Raw genomic sequence first — 20,745 nt, 5'->3', positions numbered from 1 at the left:
TAGAATATTTTTCATCAGTAATCCCAAATTGAGAAATAAATCAAGAACATGGGTAACAGTGAAACATTTAAAAATTGCTGCAATGATTAATATGGTAGTTCTTCTTTTGTTTTTTGATTATGTTTGCTCTCCCCAATCATCTGGAGGTTAACATCCCAATTTATTAGCATGGCATTCAAGCCTTTTCAGCATCCATTCCTAACAGACCCCCCCAGCATCGCCTCCCAGTGCTCTCTATCCCAGATGCTCTGTTGACATTTTCAAAACACTTCCAACATATGCATACACTTGCGTGTCTCCATGCTCTACCAAGTGCTGCTACCTCTCCCTACTGGGTTGCTTGCACGTCTTTCCACACTCATTTGAGAGGCCCAGCACACATGTCTTTTCATCTGCGTTGTCTCAGTATTTTTTACGAAGGTCTGTTATAAAACTGACTTTCGCATTTACTAGGTGATGTATTCAGTGAGGTGGGGACTAAGATTTATTTATCTTTGCATTCTGAATATCTAAGCATTCCTAAGATGTGCTTACTAGTTGAGTGGAGAGAGCACTAAAACATGAAAGCCTTCTGAAATCCAGAGTGCACGTCAACATGGATTTTCTTACATAATGGTACCAGCATTGGCATTTTGCAATGGGAAGACAGAAACTCAGATGGTGTAAGGACCTGGTAATAAGCTGCAGAGCAAGGACTGTCTGGCTAGTGTTGAGATTCTAATCATGATACCAGGCTGGCAGGTGAGCAGTAATAGAAAGTAGGGATGGAAATGTTGTACGAGCTCATCTAGTATCAAAAAGTGTCCAGGGTTGGGGATCAGGAGACTTTGTTGACCGCCCACCCCACTTAGCTGTGTGACTTGAGGCAGGTCACTTGCTCTTTCTGGGCCTAGATTTCCCCATTTATAACATCACAATATTGGACAAGGTATTAGCTAAGGGGTATTTGCATCTTCAGCTCTTATGAATTATCTTCCCTTAATGGCTCCTTCCTACTTGTAGCCTACAGAACATTTATTAGATAGAAACCAGTCACCATACTGAGTAACACCTAATTCCAGATTAAATATTTGTAAAAAGATTTAAAGATAAATTCTTAATGCTGATCCCAGATTTTATCTTAGTGAAGGATTTCTTTTTGTTTAGAAATACTTTGACACACAGTTTTATGGAAAGGTAAGACCCTAAAGGCATGGGTCTGTAGGAACCTGAGTTACCAGTAAGATAACTAAATTGATATGCTTTAGTCTGAATCCAGATATCTGGGGGTCAGGAGTAGAAAGCAGAGAGAGAAGAAAGAAGAAAGGAACAGCTTGTAGAGAAGATAGAGGGCCTAGGTAAAGCCTGGAAGCCTGGAGACTCTTTGGAACAAGATTATTTACTGTTGAATCTTTAGTTTGTTTTGCTTTCTTAAAACTGAGAAAAATCTGTACACACCAGAGCCTTAAGTGAAAACTGGTGGATATTGAATGAAAAATGCTGAGACCCAAATTTGAACCAATGGGTTGTTACACACAACTTGGGCAGGATGGTGCTATGCTCTTTCAGAGACTCTACGTGGTTGTTAAGGTCCAACAGTGCGTAAGGGTGACACTGTGTGTATGTGTGTGTGTAGGGGCAAAATCAAATCCTAGGTATCACAGATTCATACAACTTATAATTTTCCAGTACATGGAAGTGTCTTGTTCTAAAAAAAAATCATCACTATGTTATGCCAATTTTCTGACAGATGGAAGTTAAGTGACCTGAGAACGAGGTGTCTTTTGCTATCTAATTTGCACAAAAGTGATATATGGTCTAAGGTAGTGCTTAAACTGAGTATATTCACAGAACCGAAGCTCAAAATCACAAGTTATCATGAAACTAGAAGGAGGTCATTATGAAGGACATATCATTCAATCTGTCAAAATGAGTTTTGCCTCAATCACTCAAATAGATATTAGGGGACAGGATAATCTCAGCTGGCATCCAAGTAACATACTAACACAGTGGTACGCATCAGCAGAAATGTGTACAAATGCTACTTTCCCCACAGTCTTTCAGTTGCTTCTCATATAGACTTGTTTGAACTTTCACGTAAGATCTAGAAAAAAACCGGTGTTCCCAACGTGGCACTGGCATTCCACAGAATTATCCAGGGGTGTATTCAGCACTGTAATAAAGAAATTGTGGGTTGCCCAGGTGTGGAAGATTCTTCACTGTCTTTTACCCACCCCCAGTTAAAATCTGAATAGAGTATAAAGTGCTCACTCTGCGTGTTTTCTGCATTTGGAGGACAGAGACAGGATTCTCAATTGCTTGCGTATACTTCCCTTTTATTGCTCAGTTTACAAGCAATCATATCACTCCGCACAAACTATAATTTCCTCTTTGTTATCTTTGCTTCCTTCAGACAAACATGATTCACTGAAGAAATAATGAGCCATTACCTTTGATGTAATGGCTGCCTGCACTGTAGAGACCGGAGTGTGGCAGGACTAGAGATTAATGCGGTATTAGGGAAGGCAATGTAAATTCCACACCCACTTCTAGATGGTGTCAGTATGCTGAAGTTTGCTGTTTACTTTTTCATGTGCTTATCCCAAACCTCTGATACTTTTTTCTTTGGCATAGTAGTATAAAGAAACTGAACTATTATAAGGTCAACTATAAACAATTACCTAATACTATTCTAAGAACTGAACTCCAGTTACTGTTATAATCATTTGTTCTTTCACTAACTCATTCACCCATCCCTCCATCTCTCTACCTCCCCAATTATTCAACAAACATTTACTGAGTGTCCACCAATACACGAGGCACTATTTCCAACTTTATAACATTCAGTGTGTCTACAGTGATGAGGCATTTGATACCACACCTGGTCTCTTGGTACTCAATTTTCAACCTCGGCTATACCCTGGGTCCCCAAGTATGCTCGAACCAATACCAGCACTTAGGAGGCACCTCTGGAGACTTTTTAAATTGTTCTGGGATGGCAAGTAGGAGTTAGGATTATTTGCAAACTCCTCATGTGGTTCTAATATGAAGCAAAGGTCACTGGCTTAGCATCACTGTGTTAAAGTTTACAATACAGTAAGGCAAACAGCAATAAGCGAGTGAACAAATGAGTAATAACAACATGACACAAAAGGCCATGACGAATGGGGTTTTACCCTTTCTAGTTAGCCAGAACACATCTCCCTTCTGAGATAAGACCCAAGGGTTAGCAGATTATGACTGATAAGTAAATTTTGTCATGCGTTTTCCTGCATTTTTCCCATGGTGCAGTTGTATTCGTAGGAACAGACAGTTCCTTTGTGGCTGATTTCTAGTGAGGCAATGGCCAGAAAGCTGAACTTTGGGCTTTTCTTGCTATATCCTCAAGTTACTTTTGCTGATCAGAAAATCTGAAAGCTGTTCTGAATAAATACAGTGGGAGGTATAAGAAGTACAATATGGACATCGAAATTCCTTTTGTCCTGTAGCTGAGAGAGGATTCCTTCTGCATGGTGGTTTGGCTTAGCAGAAAGAAGACAGGCGAAAGTCAGGCAAAGTGAGATTGCTTTTCCTGGCTCACACAAAGGGACCGGACTGGTGCTAAGCATTGAAATGTGCTGCATAAATGCTCATCGCTTTGTTTGGGTATTCAAGGTCTCCTCTGCTAGAAGATAAACTCCATGAGGGCAAGGGTGCCACATCTGTGTTGGTCACCGCTGTACCCCTTGCACTTATGTCAGATGCATAGCAGGCACTCAAATATTTGTGGAGGCAATGGATCCATTTGGGTTATATTTGTGTGTCTAGCCTGGTTGGTCCAGCCAGAACCCTGACTAGTCAGCTGAAATGAAGAGATTGGGCAAATTTGTCAGCCCAATACTTGTTTATCATTGCCTTGATTATATTGACTTGTACAAAATAGGCTGTTAACCTGTTGCTGACTGTTATCTATGGGAGGCCTAGGCTAGAGCAAAACTACCCAACCACTCAGGCAGATCCCTTGGCCACAATCAAGAATGAACAATAATCTGTTACTTCAACAACAAAGCCCCAGAAACTAACATTTAAGCCCCAAGTTCTTGGTAATATTTGGAGTAGTTTGTTACATTTTGTTACTGAGTTCTTGCCAGTCCTTTAAGGCTGGCACTGCTCTCATTATCCTGTTCACAAGTGAGGGTTCTGGAACATAAAGGTTTTAGAACCTTGCCTAGAGCCAGGGGGCGAAACCAGGGCCCTGGGTGTGGCAGTTTAGCTCAAAGGCTCTGCTCCTAGACTTCAAGGAGTGCTTCTACCAGCTCCCCAGGTCCTACCCACAGACTAAAACCACAGACAAAATCTTACTGAGCTCTGATAAAGGACAGGCTCTTTCCATCATGCCGAACAGAGAGGTGGTATATATTAATCCTGCAGTCTCCTCGGCTGTGCGGTGGGAATGAAGTCAACTTCCCTCATGCCGCTTTAGGGAGTTTTTGGTATTTGTGAAAATACTTTGAAATTTACAGAACACTGCAAGAATTTGAATTGTTCTCCAAAAGCCCATTGTACAAGGAAAAATAAGAAGGAATCAGTCGATGCTGGTCACAGATTTTCTTCTTCAAGGTTCTGTCAAGGTGAGCTCTTCAAAGGAATTTAAACTTTCTGAGAGATCCCTGGTAAAATCCTATCTGTGAGCAGCAGCTTGGGCCCGAGTATTAGAATCTTCATGCCAAGCAGATCTGAATGGTCATTTAGAGAAAATTGCCCCTCCTCCTGAAGCTTGCCACACCTCTATGAGAGCTCTGATATGACGGTCCCCTTTACGTTAAGTCTCTCAGTGATGGGAGCTCGTGACTAAGGAGGGAGAGAATTTCCCACTTCACATGATTAGAAACTGCTTTCTTATGTTACGTTATCTCACTTGTGGTTTTGCTGCCCTCACTCCTTAGCCATTCTAGGTCTTGTAGAATAAAGAACATGATTTTCTTTTGGTAAGAACATCACACCTTGCACAGAGAGGGGTCCCTGCCTTTACCTGCTCACTCAGTTTAGTCCCTGCATGGCTCCAGCGATGGGGTTGTTATGTGGCCAGAGGCAAGGCTATCTCTATACATCATCCTCTAAAAATGGACTTGGAGCTTTAGGATGAGCCACTGCAGTGCTGAATGTACTATAATAACTCCTCAAGCGCAGAGAGGGGGACGTGTCCAACCCATTATAGTGTGTGTTTCAAAAATGGCCCACAAAATGCAGCCTGGTCATTTGCAGGGGCAGGTAATCAGAAGCTCAGGGCCTCCTGCTAGCTGTTTTAATCCCACTCATCATGCACAATTTCTATATACATCTACATTCAAGGCTGAAGGGCATTTTCTTCATTTCCCAAAGAGCTTTCCATAAAGACCACGGGAGAACCATAAACTAATAGACAGATGCATCATGTTAAGAAGGGTGTCAACGCTTTCCTCTAATCAGTACACCGTCAATATTCCCCATCATGAATAACTAATGTGTTTTTCAACTCCCTTCCTCAGATGTCATTGCAAAAATCTATCTGAGGAATGTCATCTGTACCTAATGAAGGGACAAGCATCATAATTAAATTTAAAGCTATTTCTTTAGCATGAAGCTGCCACGAAGTGTGAAATGACTATAATTCACATTTTTAAGACCCTGAATTTATTAGCATCTGTGCTTCACTCAAGGTTAGGGGTATGGGGCTTGGACTGTCAAAGATATGAGTTCCTCTGTGCTCTGTTATTCCAGAGTGAGTGTGCCTGAGCTCAGGTGCCAGGCAAGGAAAATAATCATTAATGGGTCAGGTGGTATTTAAAAAAAAATCCAAAGAACCAGAAACTCATCTTCTTTTGTGAATAGGAAGTAGCAATGAAATGTGTAACTGGGTGAGAGGGGACTCAGCATTGAATTGCAGTAATCGTGCTTGAGAAAAGAAATAGGAACAGTAGGCTAGAGACTTCTAGGTAAACATAGTTCTACAGGAGTGTGACTATGTGACTACTGCACAACTCCTGGGTGAAAAAGGAATCTAATGCTTCAAAACTGCTTGTGAAAGAAAGAGGAATGGATTATTCTCTTTTGGAAATGACTAGTCTGAATAGAAGAAAGAAAGGCATGGGATAAGTAGGTGGTTGGAGAAAACCGGAGACTCTAGGGGACTTTGATAGCTCCCCTTTACAAATGAATGTGGAGGAGGCAGTTTCTCATCTTTTTGCTGCTTGAGTAGGCACTTGTAAGGGGAACAGATCTGTAATGCTCCATCCAACCTAAACCTCCTTGTGGGCAATGGCAAACATGGACACATCTCAGCCAGTGAATCTGAAAATTAAGAAATGTAGGGGCTATGTGTATTTGTAACAGGTACCCCATGAGGAGTTGAAGATGCACCAAAAAAGGTTTCCTAGGAAGTGAAATTTAAGATGCCTGTTGAAAAAGTGAATAGTTATGGAGACGGGGAGTAGAGAAGAATATTTAAGAAATGGGAACATCTCAGCTCTGAATGAAGGTTCTGAGGCTCTCTAAAGCAAACAAAGAAAAGGCAGAAAGGCCGAGGCCCACACACGGAGAACAGAGAACTTTTGATTACACTCAACCCACATGTCTGCCTCTGTTCCTTCTTGAGTCACTCATGCAGTGACCCAATGTAAATGGACCCCCAGAAGGCACAAACCTGCAAGGATAAAGAAGAAGAGAAGCAGCAAGAGGAGAAGAAAGATGTTGACAAAGTTTGGGGAGTTGAAAAGAAATAAACAAATAGTGACTTCATTAATAGAAGAGTGAAAACTAAGAGCCTAAGGGTTTGGTGAAGACTAAGCCAAAAGCTAATTCAAGCTGCAGAACCCTGGCCAGCAGCGAGAACAGGAGTTCCAGACACCTCTGTGGTTGGGAGGCTCTGGTTGGGCTGCACTCAGGAGGATTGACTGGGGTTTCCATGGGGAACTGCCAGACCCCTACATTGATTCTCCATTGTGGACAGCCAGGCAGCCAGCCACCCTCACTGTTAGGGACTTAAAAGTTTGAGTCCCCCTAAAATTGATAGGCATGTTGAAATCCTGATCCCCAGTGTGATGGTATGGGAGGTGATGAGGTCATGAGGGTGGAGCCCTTATGAATGGGATTGGTGCCCTGATGAAAGTGCTCAGAGAGCTCCCAGGCCCCTTCTGCAATGTGAGGGCACAGCCAGATGATGGCCCTCTGTGAACCAGGAGCCATTGACTGTGCCAGGGCCTTGATCCTGGACTTCCCAGCCTCCAGAGCTATTAGAAATAGATTTCTGATGTTCATAAGCTACCCAGTTTATGATATTCTGCAGTAACTGTCCCAACAGACTAAGACACTCTCCACAGAAGACTTGAACTCTGGGGCTGTGTGACAAGGACAGCTGAGAGCAGCAGTGTAACACTGAAAACAGGGACTTAGGTGCAAACCAACATATTGGACTGTGAACACCTGAACACACTGGCCACCAGATTCATCCCAAGTAGGGATTAGGACACTGGCTAATGTCCTGAGGAAACTGACCAGCTCAAGAGAAAAGGCATGCAGGTTTCGACATTTGGGGTCACCCTGACCATCCTACCTAAAGCCCCCCCACCCCCAACAAGCCCTATTCATGCACACAGATTCTTCATGCCTCACTCTTAAAAACAAATAGAGCAAATAACCCAATTAAAAAATGGGCAGAGGATCTGAACAGACACTTCTACAAAGAAGAAATTCAGATGGCCAACAGACACATGAAAAGATGCTCCACAACGCTTGTCATCAGAGAAATGCAAATTAAAACCATAAGGAGATATCACCTCAAACCAGTAAGGATCGCTACCATCCAAAAGACAAACAACAACAAATGCTGGCTAGGATGTGGAGAAAGGGGAACCCTCCTACACTGCTGGTGGGAATGTAAATTAGTTCAACCTTTGTGGAAAGCAGTATGGAGGTTCCTCAAAATGCTCAAAATAGACATACCATTTGACCCAGGAATTCCACTTCTAGGAATTTACCCTAAGAATACAGGTTCCCAGATTCAAATAGACATATGCACCCCTATGTTTATCGCAGCACTATTTACAATAGCCAAGAAATGGAAGCAACCTAAGTGTCCATCAGTAGATGAATGGATAAAGAAGATGTGGTACATATACACAATGGAATATTATTTAGCCATAAGAAGAAAACAAATCCTACCATTTGCAAGAAATGGGTGGAGCTAGAGGGTATTATCCTCAGTGAAATAAGCCAGGTGGAGAAAGACAAGTAGCAAATGATTTCACTCATCTGTGGAGTATAAGAACAAAGAAAAAACTGAAGGAACAAAATAGCACCAGACTCATAGAACCCGAGAATGGACTAAAAGTTACCAAAGGGAAAGGGACTGGGGAGGATGGGTGGGAAGGGAGGCATAAGGGGATTAAGGGGCATTATCATTAGCACACATAATGTGGGGGTGGGGCACGGGGAAGGCAATATAGCACAGAGAAGCCAAGTAGTGACTCTATAGCATCTTACTATGCTGATGGACTGTGACTATAATGGGGTATGTGGTGGGGACTTGAAAATGGGGGGAATCTAGTAAACACAATGTTGCCCATGTGATTATATATTAATGATATCATAAAAAAACAAATGAATAAACACCCAAGAACTGCCAGCCATTTAAAATAGTCCCAAACATCCAGACACTGGAAGTAAGAAAAAGGGGAGAATAGAAGAAACTTGAAAGTATCCTGAATAGCATCAAAAAGTAGAGAGGATAGTTCATCTGTGAAATGAATAAAGCATCCTATAGAGGGGAACTACACAGAACAAAGAACATTTGGAAATTGAAATAGGAGCACAGGAGATGAGAGTTTAATGGAACACAGGGAGAAGGAGAACAGAGGGAGAACAAAATAAGAAAAGGTTGGCAGGCCAGGACAGGGTAAGGGGAGATGGAAGGCAGGGACTATTACCAGGGCCCAGATCAGCCCCTGGCAGGTTATGTGCGAATGCTTTGGTTTTGAAGTTTTCTCTTACAGTTGGTGGGAACCACTGAAGGACAGCAAACTGTGGAAGGACATTGGCCCAACTTGGCACATGGTCCATGGCCAGGAAATCAGGCAAGTTTATGTAGTTCATCCTGAGATCAGACTGCCTCACTCTCATTGATATTATATTCTAACAAACCATAGAGAATTCTGGATCAAGGAAAAAAAGAAAACAACATTTGATTGGCTGATTTTTTTTAAATTCACTTCTTGTTCTCAACTTATTTTCAGGTAAAAGCTGCTGCCAACTTGTTCCCCTAAACTCCCATTACTCTTTGTTTTGAAAAGGTTGTAATTGGAATAAAATAAGGCTGGCTTTGAGCCAGGGTCATGAAGGGTGTAATTAAGCAAGATTTTCTGTCTATACACCCAGCAGGGCCATCCTACTGAGGGGAAAAAAGGTAGATTCAAAAGCAACTGTGTGTTTTCTGAGAATAATAGAACCATCTATCCCACATGCTTTACAGAATACATGGCAGCTGCTGACATTTTCATCAAAATGAAAACAATGCTAAAGTCACAGGGCTCTGTTTTGAGGCAGAAGGTAGCCCCCAGTCAGGAATTTCAGCAAATATACAGACATGCCCACTCTGCTCTAAAACACTGAGAAGTTAGCACTGAATTGACAATGTCCTGTCTGCCCTGACAATGTGGACCAGAGTGCAACTTTATAGCCCCCTCCCCAGGCTGTTATGGTTTTATCTTTTGAATTTTTTTGTTTGTTTTTCACATTGTAAACTCTTCTGTTAAAAATTTATGGAAAGGATACAATCATTTTAATTTTTAAATAAAAGCCACTTGCCTTATACAATGACAAGATGTGTCACCTGGCCTCTCTACAGCTCAGCTGGCAATGGGCTGGCCATTAAAGGATAATCAGGTTCCTCACTGCACATAGCTGATGACTAGCTGATAACTGAGATAGCCCAGTTATAGTGTTGACAAGTGCTTGTGGGATGTTTTGGTTATTAAGGCATTTCCTCCAGTATCTTGTTGGTTTAAAAGGTCACCGGAAAATATATTTTACTACTTGCTTTCCCTACATTTCCTATCTTCTTCTTCCCACAATTCACCAGAGGTAAGAGATGGGTTTTCAATTTCCACTTCCTGTACAAATGGGACTTCCCCTGTGTCCCAGTCTCATTTTCCTCCATGATGTTATCTTCCTTCTATCCTTCCCTGGCCTCTAATGGCAGAGTTATAATGGACAAAGAAGATAATTGCAAAACACACAGGTTTAATAGTTTTAAAAAACTATCTCTACCACATTTGTAAAATATGAGCTTTTAATAAATAAGGTAGATGGAAAGATGGGAATACCTCAAATACTGAAGCATCACTTTCCCACTACCCCTTTTGTTTCTCCTTCTATATACTGAGAGTATCATGGTGAAGAGAGCACCTAGAGAAAGGTTGGGGTAAGGGAGAAAGAGGAAATATGTAGATAAATTCAGAATATAATACTGACAGAAATAGGAAAAAAAGGAGGAATGCATGCATGCTGGAATATAGGAAGAGGGGAAGAGAGGGAGAAAAGGGACATATATATGAACTGATTGGTCTTGAAAGATGGGCAAGGTACATTAGTTTGGGATTTCAAAAAGGACAACCTTAAAATCAAGTGGATTTTAAGCCCCAGCTTGTGGTTTTCAGATCTGCATTTTTTTCTGGGCAGGTACTTTGGAATGTGTGAAGAGCTGAGATGCAGTCACTTATGTCTTTGGCACAATAAGAAAACTGGAGGCAACACAATGCCATGTTATATAGTTAAATGAATTCAACTCATAGGACTGTTGTTATTTTAAGGTTAAGTCTCTTCTATTTATTAGTTGAAATATCCTTTATTTTATATACTATGTTGTTCATAGATAGTACACAATAGTTTTTTGTTTCTGTCCTGAATTGAAAAAGAATCATTGCTCCCTATGGTTTAATGGAAATTTCTACTGGTTGATGAAATTTAAAACTCTAGGAACACCTGTGGAGTTCTTGAGCTCCATGAAACAGAGTTCTTGCCCCTCCTTCCAATAGCTAGTATTTATTGAATTACTGCTTACTGAGCTTTCCCTACTTTCCAGGCCTGGGGGCAAGGAGAGCCTAAGAGATTTGGGCAAATTCACAAAGCAGTTAGGTGCTGGGGTCAAACTCAACCCCAGTGCCCCAGGACACATCAGAGAGTGGGCTTTTGACCAGTATGGACACTGACTCACAATGCTTCTATTTTGTGAGGCCTCGCGTAACCATGCTGTTATTTGGCCCGCTGTGTTTTATCATTTCTCCATTGAATCACTTCAGTATTCATGCTAAATGATAAATACTTCTGAACCCCTTACATGACAAAACAAACCTAAAAAACAGTCTAAGTACATGGACTGGGAGGGTAGAGGAAAGGGAAGAGGAGATGAAGAGAATTACAAAACACATCTGCAAAATATATGAAGTGGGGGACTTTTATAGATTTATTCCATGATGGTATTGCCTCCAATACCATGTGACCATAACTAAGAAGCTCGACTTAAGCCTTTCTTTCTTTCCTCCTTTCTCCATCTCCTCCTCTTCTACCTTCTCTCTCTCTCATGGGACTGTTAGTTTTCAGATCTTCTCTCTTTTTTTATATATATATGTAAAAAAAATGTATATGTGTGTTTTTATACACTCATATATATGTAAAATATATGCAAAATATTTTATATATAAAATTTATTAATATTATTTATATATAAAAATATTATTATCCATCCAATATTTTGGTACTGTGGATGTAGGGGGGATGAGGCAGAGGAGGAATATCACCAAACCTGTCATTAACTGAACACTGATGCTTTGATGGATTATTTTGGTTAAGTTGGATTATTAAGATGGATTATTTTGGATTAGTTTAAATTTATAAATCATTGTGAGCTAATAAATATTTAGTTGGCTATAGGCATTTAAAAATAATATTAAGGAAATAAATTCATTAAATAAATTCATTTTTGTTGACCTGTGGGAGTCCTGTCTACAACATGTCTCTCTGTGATATACGGAGACTTTAAATCTTACATATTCTCAAAGGAGTTCAGATTTAGTAACCTACATGTTAAAGAAAATCCTACAGAATATTCAAACACAGTTTGGGACTAACAGATAAATCTTAGAATTTTTCTGCCTCATCATTAAAACCCTGGTAAAGTAATGGAGAAATAAAAAGGTAACAAATAAATGCCTTATTTATTTGGGACTGTCAGATGGGTTTGGTATCAGTAAATCTTTCAGTTCTGAATTAAGTACTAATTTTTGAAACTGGTAACAATCAATTAAGTCTTTTGTGACCATATTTGAAATTGTCTTCACATAATTTATTAAAGAACACAATTGTCAGAAGGCAATTACATACCCTCATTTTTGTAAATTACACAATAACAGTCCTGTTGGACTAATTTTCCTACATTAAATGGCTCAAGAAAACCATACTCTTTGAATTCTGAGGCATGCTTACTGGGTTTTATCTTCTCTCTTCCTGCCCCTACAGTGTCACTTCTTCTGGGGAGGCAGTCCCCCCTAACTCTCTGAGGCAGATTTTGTCATTCGTTCTGTTTCCCCTGACTTGGGTGATACATCTATCCCAGCACTATCGCATTACTTGTACTTTGGGGCTCATTTCTGTCTTACTCTCCTTAACTATACATTATTTGAGTGCTCATTTATCGTCACATTCCAAGTCGTTGGTACATGCCTTGACTCCTAGTTAGGTGTCAAAAAATACTTGATAAATTGTTCCTGATTTGTGATTAAGTGGAAAATTAGGTCAGCACTCTCGTCATGACTGTGTATAAGAACACGTCAGCAAATGAGCTAATGGATCCTTTTATAAAGAGCTTCGGCTTCTCACTCTACAGTGGATCCTTCCAAGCTTTCTGGGAGCTTTAGGGGGGCAGAGCTGGCTATCTGTGTGCGGTGGTCTATATACCTTCTCCCTTCTTTATGTGTATCATGGCATACATCTGGAAATAAGATTTCATAGTCTATTTCCTGTTCTTGTAGGATCAGAACCCTACAAGGGAACTTGACAGTTGAAAAGAATCCTTAGAGCAAGGTAGACATTCAAAGGTTGCCTCTGTTCTTACAGAAAATACATATGCAAAATTAAATGGCCTACTTGCTGTCTGAGATCATGCACAGCCTGGTCATGGATTTTTTCCATTTGTCTTTATATAGAGACTCCAGGAAAAAAAAATGGTGAACAAGGGAACACTTAATATATTTATGTTTTAAGATTGTGAATTTATTAACATCTAGTTTTTATTCAAAGTTAGCTTTTCTTATTTCAAGGGCTAGGTAGAGTGCCTGGTATATTTTTAAGTATAGTCTTGAATCTAGAGCAACCTGTCATTACTTCAGAATTGTCCTGCAGGGGCAGAGTCAACAAATACCGCCTGAGCTGGGTGTGGGGCGCAGGCCTTGCTAACACTCATTATTTGTCTGGAGAGAAGCAAAACCTCTTTTGTGATTTTTCAGTTCAACCCTGGATTATTTACAAATATCTTAAGCAAATACTGCAAACATGGTAACTATAGTAACTGAATAGAAAAGCAGTGAACCAAAACTCTAGCAGAGAGGAAGTAACCAGTCCTCTTGGCTAAGAATTGAGATCTTCTAGGAAGAAATGCCAGAAGCCTACAATCTGTCTCTTATTAACAAATAGGCAAACAAACAACAAAAACAAAACAAAGGAAAACCTTCCAGCAGGCAAGAAAGTGGTCTGAGGAAATAAAAGTTATCCCAACAGAGAAGGTGGCTAAAATAGATGCTTTTTCTCACACTTGATTGTTTGGCTAAGTGAGGGACATGAGTGGATATTTAAGTTTTGCTTGTACATGTAGAAGACAATCTATGAATAAATAAGCTGTAATCTTTTACTTTAATTTGTTTCCCACTAACAAGTAAAACCAAGAAAACCTGGGTATAAGTACATTATTTAAAAACAGAAACATCTCATTAAAGACTATTCCATCTTAACTGCAGTAGAAGTTTTAAAGATACATTAATACACATCTCAATGAATAATTTTTGTTACACTCATTTTTATATATTCTTAAATCTGTAAGACATTCAGGTGATTGCAGCCTTTTAAACAAATCTTTTGTAAAATAAGATATTATGGGACTACACTGTTCATTTCTTAGTTTAGATAAATATACCATAGATATATAAGATGCCAATACAAGGAATACCAAGGATACATGGGAATAATTTGTATGAATTTTGCAATTCTTTACATCTAAAATTATTTAAAAATAAAAATAACATAAGGGGATTTACTGGTGGAGCTAGAAGTGACCTAGCTTCTCACAGGCAGCAGGGTTACAGTTTTAGTTGAAGGCCACATAGTAGGTCTGCAGTAAGTATCCAACTCCCAGTTCAGTGCTCTTTCCCCTCTGCTACTAAGGAGTGATTCCTCCTTCACCTGGATGGTTCACTGAGCGCTACCTGCTAGTAGAAGTGTAGGGATCTCCCTTAGATTGCTTACTTCCAAGACTAAAGACACACCCGCATGAATGTGCTGGATCACTGTAAAACTGATCCACCTGTAAAGCCCAGAGGCCAGAAGACTTAGTCACTGAGTTCACTGCCTATTTACTCAATATCCAATATCATTCAATACCACAGGGTGAAATGTGATACCATTAAATGACAAATGTGAAACCTTCAGACACATGCTCTGGGCTAATCTTTCAATCATACTGACTCTCCTTTCAGTTGATCAGAGATTATTTCACAAAGTGCCATTAAAAAAAAAGGGTGCTATAAGGATTATTACATTCTAGACCTTGAGTCAGTTCATGAACATGATCTGAAGAGGGACAAACAAAAGTCCAGTTTTAGAATTAGATATTACAATCTTTTTATGCTTCCTTCAAGAAAATTTTATTTCCAGTTCGTATGCAATTTGCATATTACTTCAGAATAAGCAGTGAGAATGTGCCAACTATCTGAAGTCTTTACTTCGTTGCAGTAGATTTTAGGAGATTTGCTTGTGAATTTTGGGGGTTTCATTTTTTAAAAGGCAAGTTCCAGGGTCTCCCATAGGCTGTGTACAGAGGACTGTCAGAGTATCAAACAGCACTATGTCAGCAAATATTCCTTCTATGTTCTTTAGGATACGGATCTCTGCAGCAGGCTGACACTTGGAGAGTTGTCTTTTTGTTTGTTTGCTATGGGTTAGGCTTGTTATTAACTACAGATGATTTATTTTTCTGTTTAAAGCAGAGTCAGCCTAAATTCTTTATTCTTATATTTCTTCCAGGTAATAGGGAGCTTGTTCCATAGAAAAAAAAATCTGTATTATATTTAGGGTTCAGCTTCTTTTAGACAGCACTTTTCTTTGGGCTGATCAGCACTAATTACTGACTAGTTCAGTCAAAAAAACCCCAAACCAAACTAAACCCTGGTCCCCATGTGGTCTGTGAAAAGAAAGGGAATGAGGCCATCCATTAGGTCACCTCAGAAGAGCTCTTGTATCACACACAGGGCAATCCATTGCACCTCAGGAATGAGCTCTCTCACAGAGTCCTAAAATAAAGGTTTTCTTGGGTGGATTTGTTTAAAAGATTCCAGATTAAGTGCCTAATATGAAATATAGGATCTAGGTGAAAGAGGTGACTTCTGGTTTGTGGCAGCCTGATGAAAGCAGTTATTCTAGTAAAAGGTAAAACCTTGCAGTGTGGTGTATAATGTTACAAATACATCCCATTGTATTACAGGACTTAGGTATAAAAAGGTTCTCATCCCCCACCAATTACCCTCTTTCTTTGCCCCAATTTATTTCCCTATATTTATAGACTTTGCAAGAATGCCTATTGTTATAGTAGGTAGATGGCCAGACTGTGAGCAGGGAAAGGGAGGGGAGCATCCACCAGTGTTTACATTGGCAAGATGCTTGCTTATAGTCTATAAACTCCATGAGAGCTGTTCTCTTGGGATGTGCAGGGACAATATATATGGCAGACTGGTCAAAACTGGCTGGTTCCAACTTGGAGGAGAAGGTGACCCTCACTTCACCTCCAAATCCATTATACACTCATTGACATACTAAAATTCACACCCCTCTGGCACTAACGAACTAAAAATCATGACTCCCCGCACTGTGACAGCTCTGAGAACCAAATATAGTCAAAAAGCCGCTGTGAGGGTTGAGCAACCCAAACTCCAGGGACACTTCACCTGCTCCCTTTGAAACCTAACCTCACTTAGTGAATATTCATCTCCTTTCATGTAAAAAAGGCTCTTTCAGTTCTCCCAAGTGACTCCCTCTGAATCTGTCCCAGACCAATGCTTTCCTTCTCAACTCTGAATCTCCAAATAAACTTAATGCTCAATGGCTTTTCTACAGCCGTTCCTGAATTCTTTTTTGCAAAGAGACCAAGGACCCGTCTCCAGTAACACTATGAGTTTTGTAATGATATATTCACCACTTTCTGAGAAGATGTTTTTTTAGGGAAGCACAAACTCCAACATGGCTGTTGCTGTTTCAGCAAAACCTAGATCTTGGGGCTGCATCTTGAAAGAGTACGTATGACTCTTGTAATACAAATACATTTGTTTATGTTTGATGTCCACTACAAAATATTCAGTGCTATTTATGATGACTCATGAGTGGTTGTAGTTAAAAGAACCACAAGAAATGAAGAAAGCCAGTATTTACTGAATTCTGCATGACTACAAGTATACAGTAAAAACCAGTTATATTTGTATCAACATACTATTTTCTTAGGTGTTTTCCTTTTTTGGAGCTGAAGATGGTCATTTGGGAGTTGAAATGGTTTTTAGCCATATCTCTGTTTGCTTGTCCAGCTGTTTGTCTGTCTGTATGTCTAGTGGTCTTTTTTGTTTTCCTTAGTTGGTGGTGGATAGCATCTCACAGTCCTTTCCTGCTACATACTTATAGATATTTGGAGATGACCACCAGTGCACGGACTACCTGCAGAAGGTGGTTCTAGCACCATAACACTCCGAGTACTGGAGAGTGCATTTCATAGGAAAAAAATCTGTTTTGTATTGAGAGTTCAGGGTCTTTACAACTGCACTTTTCTTTGGGCTGATTAGCTCCGATCACTGGCCAGTTCTGCAACTGTTTACATTTTCAGTACCATAATGTACAGCAGGAAAGAATGCAAACAAATGAATCCTCAGTCTCTTAATTACAAGGCTGGCAAATTCTTTCTCTAAACCCTCAATCCTCTTACATTCTCAGAAAAAATTTTCTCTTGGTTGTAGCTTACCTTTGAGTCCTTTCTAACCCTTCCCAGTTTATATATTCATGTTGTGACACTGTTACATTAGATATATTAAGAAGGGATCATCAGTCTGTTGCTCCGAGAAAGAAAATAGCAAATAATCAAAGCAAACCATAGTCAGAAGTTTACCTTAGTTCCTTGAAGGGGTCTGCCCTGACATTGGGTGTCTCTATAGATTTAGGAAACACTGTGCCCTCTGCTCCTGCAAACGAAAGAAAAAAGCAAACAGAGATTGGAGACTGTGAGTGGAGCTAAATGCAGTGAATCCTTTACCCAACCCAATAAGCACATATTTTGCCACTGGCTTTAGCTCCAGTGATAGGAAAGCATTGAATCAACTCATGCAAACAGCCTTCAAAAAAATAAGGAACTTCTTTTGAAAGTGCTCTTGCTGAGATCAGAGTGAGGCCATGAGGCAAATTCCGTGTTGGCTTCAAAAAAACAAAATAAAGATGCCTAGAAATCGCATGGTCTGACTCTTTTCTCTCATAAACTATTAATAGTTACCCAGCTGGAAATGTTTTGAAAAATAGCAGCTGAAGCCCATTTGTTGGAGTGCAGGGCACAATCACATAACATATTCAACATCTAAGAAGTGGGTTAGATGGTAGAGAACATAGTAAGACTGTCAGGTATTCACTTAATGAAATTAAGCCAAAGTATTTCAGTAAATAAAGTTGTGCACTATTATCCTGAAAAGTTAAACAAAACAGAACACTAGGAACTTCAGTGCTTTTGCACTTTGAATGTCAGCATTGATCCCAGATCCCTGGCCCAATCTAGACATTCAGCTCTTCACTTGGCTATAAGCTTTTATCTTTACAACCTGTCAACAACCAGCTGAAACTTACCCCACCATAAAGATTGTTATTATTTGATCTGTCCACCCCCCGAAGTGTTTTCAAATCATTTAATCCTCAGTTTATCACAGACAATTGCCCTGGATATTAGTTTTTCAATTAAACTTAGCTAGGCAGTAACCTGTACTTTCAACTAAAGTTGTTTATTTTTATACCTTTGGTGTGGCTCTTTGATGCTGTAAGGACTTGCATGATATCTTGCATTTGTGTGTGAATTTCTAGAATCCTCTTGCATTGTCATAATGGCATAGAAATCCTCCACTAACCACTCTTTTTCCAAATTCACATTTATCCTAGCATACTGATGAGTCCAGGAAAATAAATTGGTTTCTTTACTTCTGTAGCAACTATAGAAATAGTTGATCTTTTTGATATGAGTAACAGACTATCACAAGTGCAATCAGAAAATAACGGCTTAACATTATATACAGTCATTAAAGGAATACCTTGGTGAATAATAATGAGTGACCTAAGTTAACATTTTGAGTCAGTACTACATGCTAAAAAACATCATATATATTTTATACATACTAGCTCATTTATTCCCCCAAACAACCCCATAAAATTGACAGTTGCAGTTGCATAGACACATTTAGCATGGGGATATTAAGATCTTTCTGTGGCCATAGGCAGTTTTACTCTTCAAATAAACCCTAACCACATCAGTTCAAGTACATCAAAATGTACCCATAGTCTCCATTAAACAGAACTTTTTTGATGTAAAGTTCATAAAAATGCTCATTGTTTTATTATACATATAATATTTATTTTGCTCTTGTGATTTAAACTTTATTGTGTTCTTTAGAAGTGTGATGGTTAATTTTATGTGTCAACTTGACTGGATTATGGGGTGCCCAGATATTGGGCAAAACATTATTTAGGGTGTTTCCAGATGACAGTAGCCTTTGAACTGGCACACTCAGTGAAGCAGTTTGCCCTCCCCAGTGTGGGTGGGTCTCATCTAATCCAGTGAGGGCCTGAACAGAATTAAAAGGTGGAGGAAGGAAGAATTGGGCGCTTCCTGCCTGATTGCTTGAGCTGGGGTATCGATCTTCTCCTGCTCTCAGTGCTCTTTGTTCTCAGGCCTTCAGACCTGGACTGGAATCTACACCATTGGCTCCATGGGCCTCAGGCCTTTGGACTCAGACCGAATTATAACCACCAGTTTTCTTAGGTCTCCATCTTACAGGCTGCAGATGGTGGGACTTCTTAGCCTCTATAATTGCATGAGTCAGTTTCTTATAAAAGAATCTTTGTCCTGCTCCTCTGAAGAACCCTGACTAATTCAATAAGTGCATAAGATTGAGCTGGATCATAGATTGTAATGTAGCTTTTGTCATGCATGCATCACATTTGGTTTCGCACAGTATGCATTCCACATCTCCAACAGCTTTGTCATCCCTTGAGAAGCACCTATGCCAGAGGCATTGTGGAGGCTCCTAGGGGATGAAACAGGTCTGCAGAACTCACAGGACAGTCAGTGACCCATTGGGATGCGGCTCTAGGCTGTTTGAGACCCAAGAGCCTGCCCTCAGCTACCTCTCAGGACCATTTCAAAACTGTTACTGAACAACTACCATCTGTCACCATTGCAGTTAACAGGGGTTTCCCTACGACATTCTTAAGAATGCTTAGTTCTTAGCCATTTGAACCTACCTATTTTTAACAAGTGATTAAAAGGAACAATTATAAGACTCAATAAGTCAAGGACAGTTATTTCTGTTGGTTTATACTGTATACACTCTAGTCCTGGCTCAAATCTCCCCTTTCTGTGTTAAGAATTCTACGAAAACTGCCATAGAAAGAGCAATTGCCTCTTCTCAAAGAATTCCTGTTTTACAACTTTTGACAATGCAAAACATGTGCACATAGAAAATATATTACATTTATTCAGATGTACTATCCAAAAATGAGAAATGCAACTTTATATGTAAAATGAACCTCAAAAGCCTCATATTTTTTGTTCTATCCAAACTTTGTGCTGAGCCTGTTCCTTTGTCAGATCCAATGACAAAACCCATTTGCTACTGTCCTTCTTACTTCTGGCTATACTAAGGCTCAAGAAAGAATCAGTCTACTGCAGCCAGTGGCCCTTAGCTCTGCCATCCTTTTAAGGCAATTCTGGGGCAGGGGAAGGAGGTTAGAGTAAAGTCTTCTCACGTTTAACAGGCATCCATATGTCTGTGGGAGGAGCAGAGCCTCCTTTGAACACCTGAGCTTGGCTCCTCAGCTTTCTCAGAACTGTAGCAGCATTTGCTGTGTGTCTTAGAGAAATGTGCCTATCCTCTGTTGTATCCCCATTATCTAGCACAGTGTAGGTGCTCAACAAATACTTGCAAAATGGCCACAACACTCATTTGGTACTGAACACACACTACCTATGATTTTATTTAACCTTGAAGACATTCATCCCATCTCTTCAACTAGGTCTTAGGCTCTGTGTGAGAAGGTGCAAGGTCTGTATGGCATATGGATTCAACTTAAGGTTCCCAAGGCTCCTACTGGACCCATTTCCACCTGGTACTGCTACTAAAGGAGGATTCATTTATTAATAGAGAACTCCTCCTGTATTACATTACATCCTAAATGAATGTCCAAGATCACAATCCAACA

At 39.9% G+C, this 20,745-nt stretch overlaps 1 protein-coding gene across 4 annotated transcripts in view; it reads right to left on the bottom strand.

Annotated features, from left to right (window-relative positions):
• Nucleotides 1–20,745, bottom strand: part of SGCD (sarcoglycan delta) — a 981,442-nt gene that overhangs the window by 79,185 nt on the left and 881,512 nt on the right. For all 4 annotated transcript variants that reach the window (XM_037025144.2, XM_073231315.1, XM_037025143.2 and 1 more), the window contains one exon: nucleotides 17,402–17,474. In XM_037025144.2, coding sequence (XP_036881039.1) covers nucleotides 17,402–17,474 — 73 coding nt within the window. The remainder of the gene's footprint in view (nucleotides 1–17,401; nucleotides 17,475–20,745) is intronic.

This window comes from Manis javanica, chromosome 1 (assembly GCF_040802235.1).
Source record: "Manis javanica isolate MJ-LG chromosome 1, MJ_LKY, whole genome shotgun sequence".
In the NCBI taxonomy this organism is placed as follows: domain Eukaryota; kingdom Metazoa; phylum Chordata; class Mammalia; order Pholidota; family Manidae; genus Manis; species Manis javanica.
Note: the sequence above shows the minus strand (reverse complement) of the source record. Positions and strands in the feature narration are given on the sequence as shown.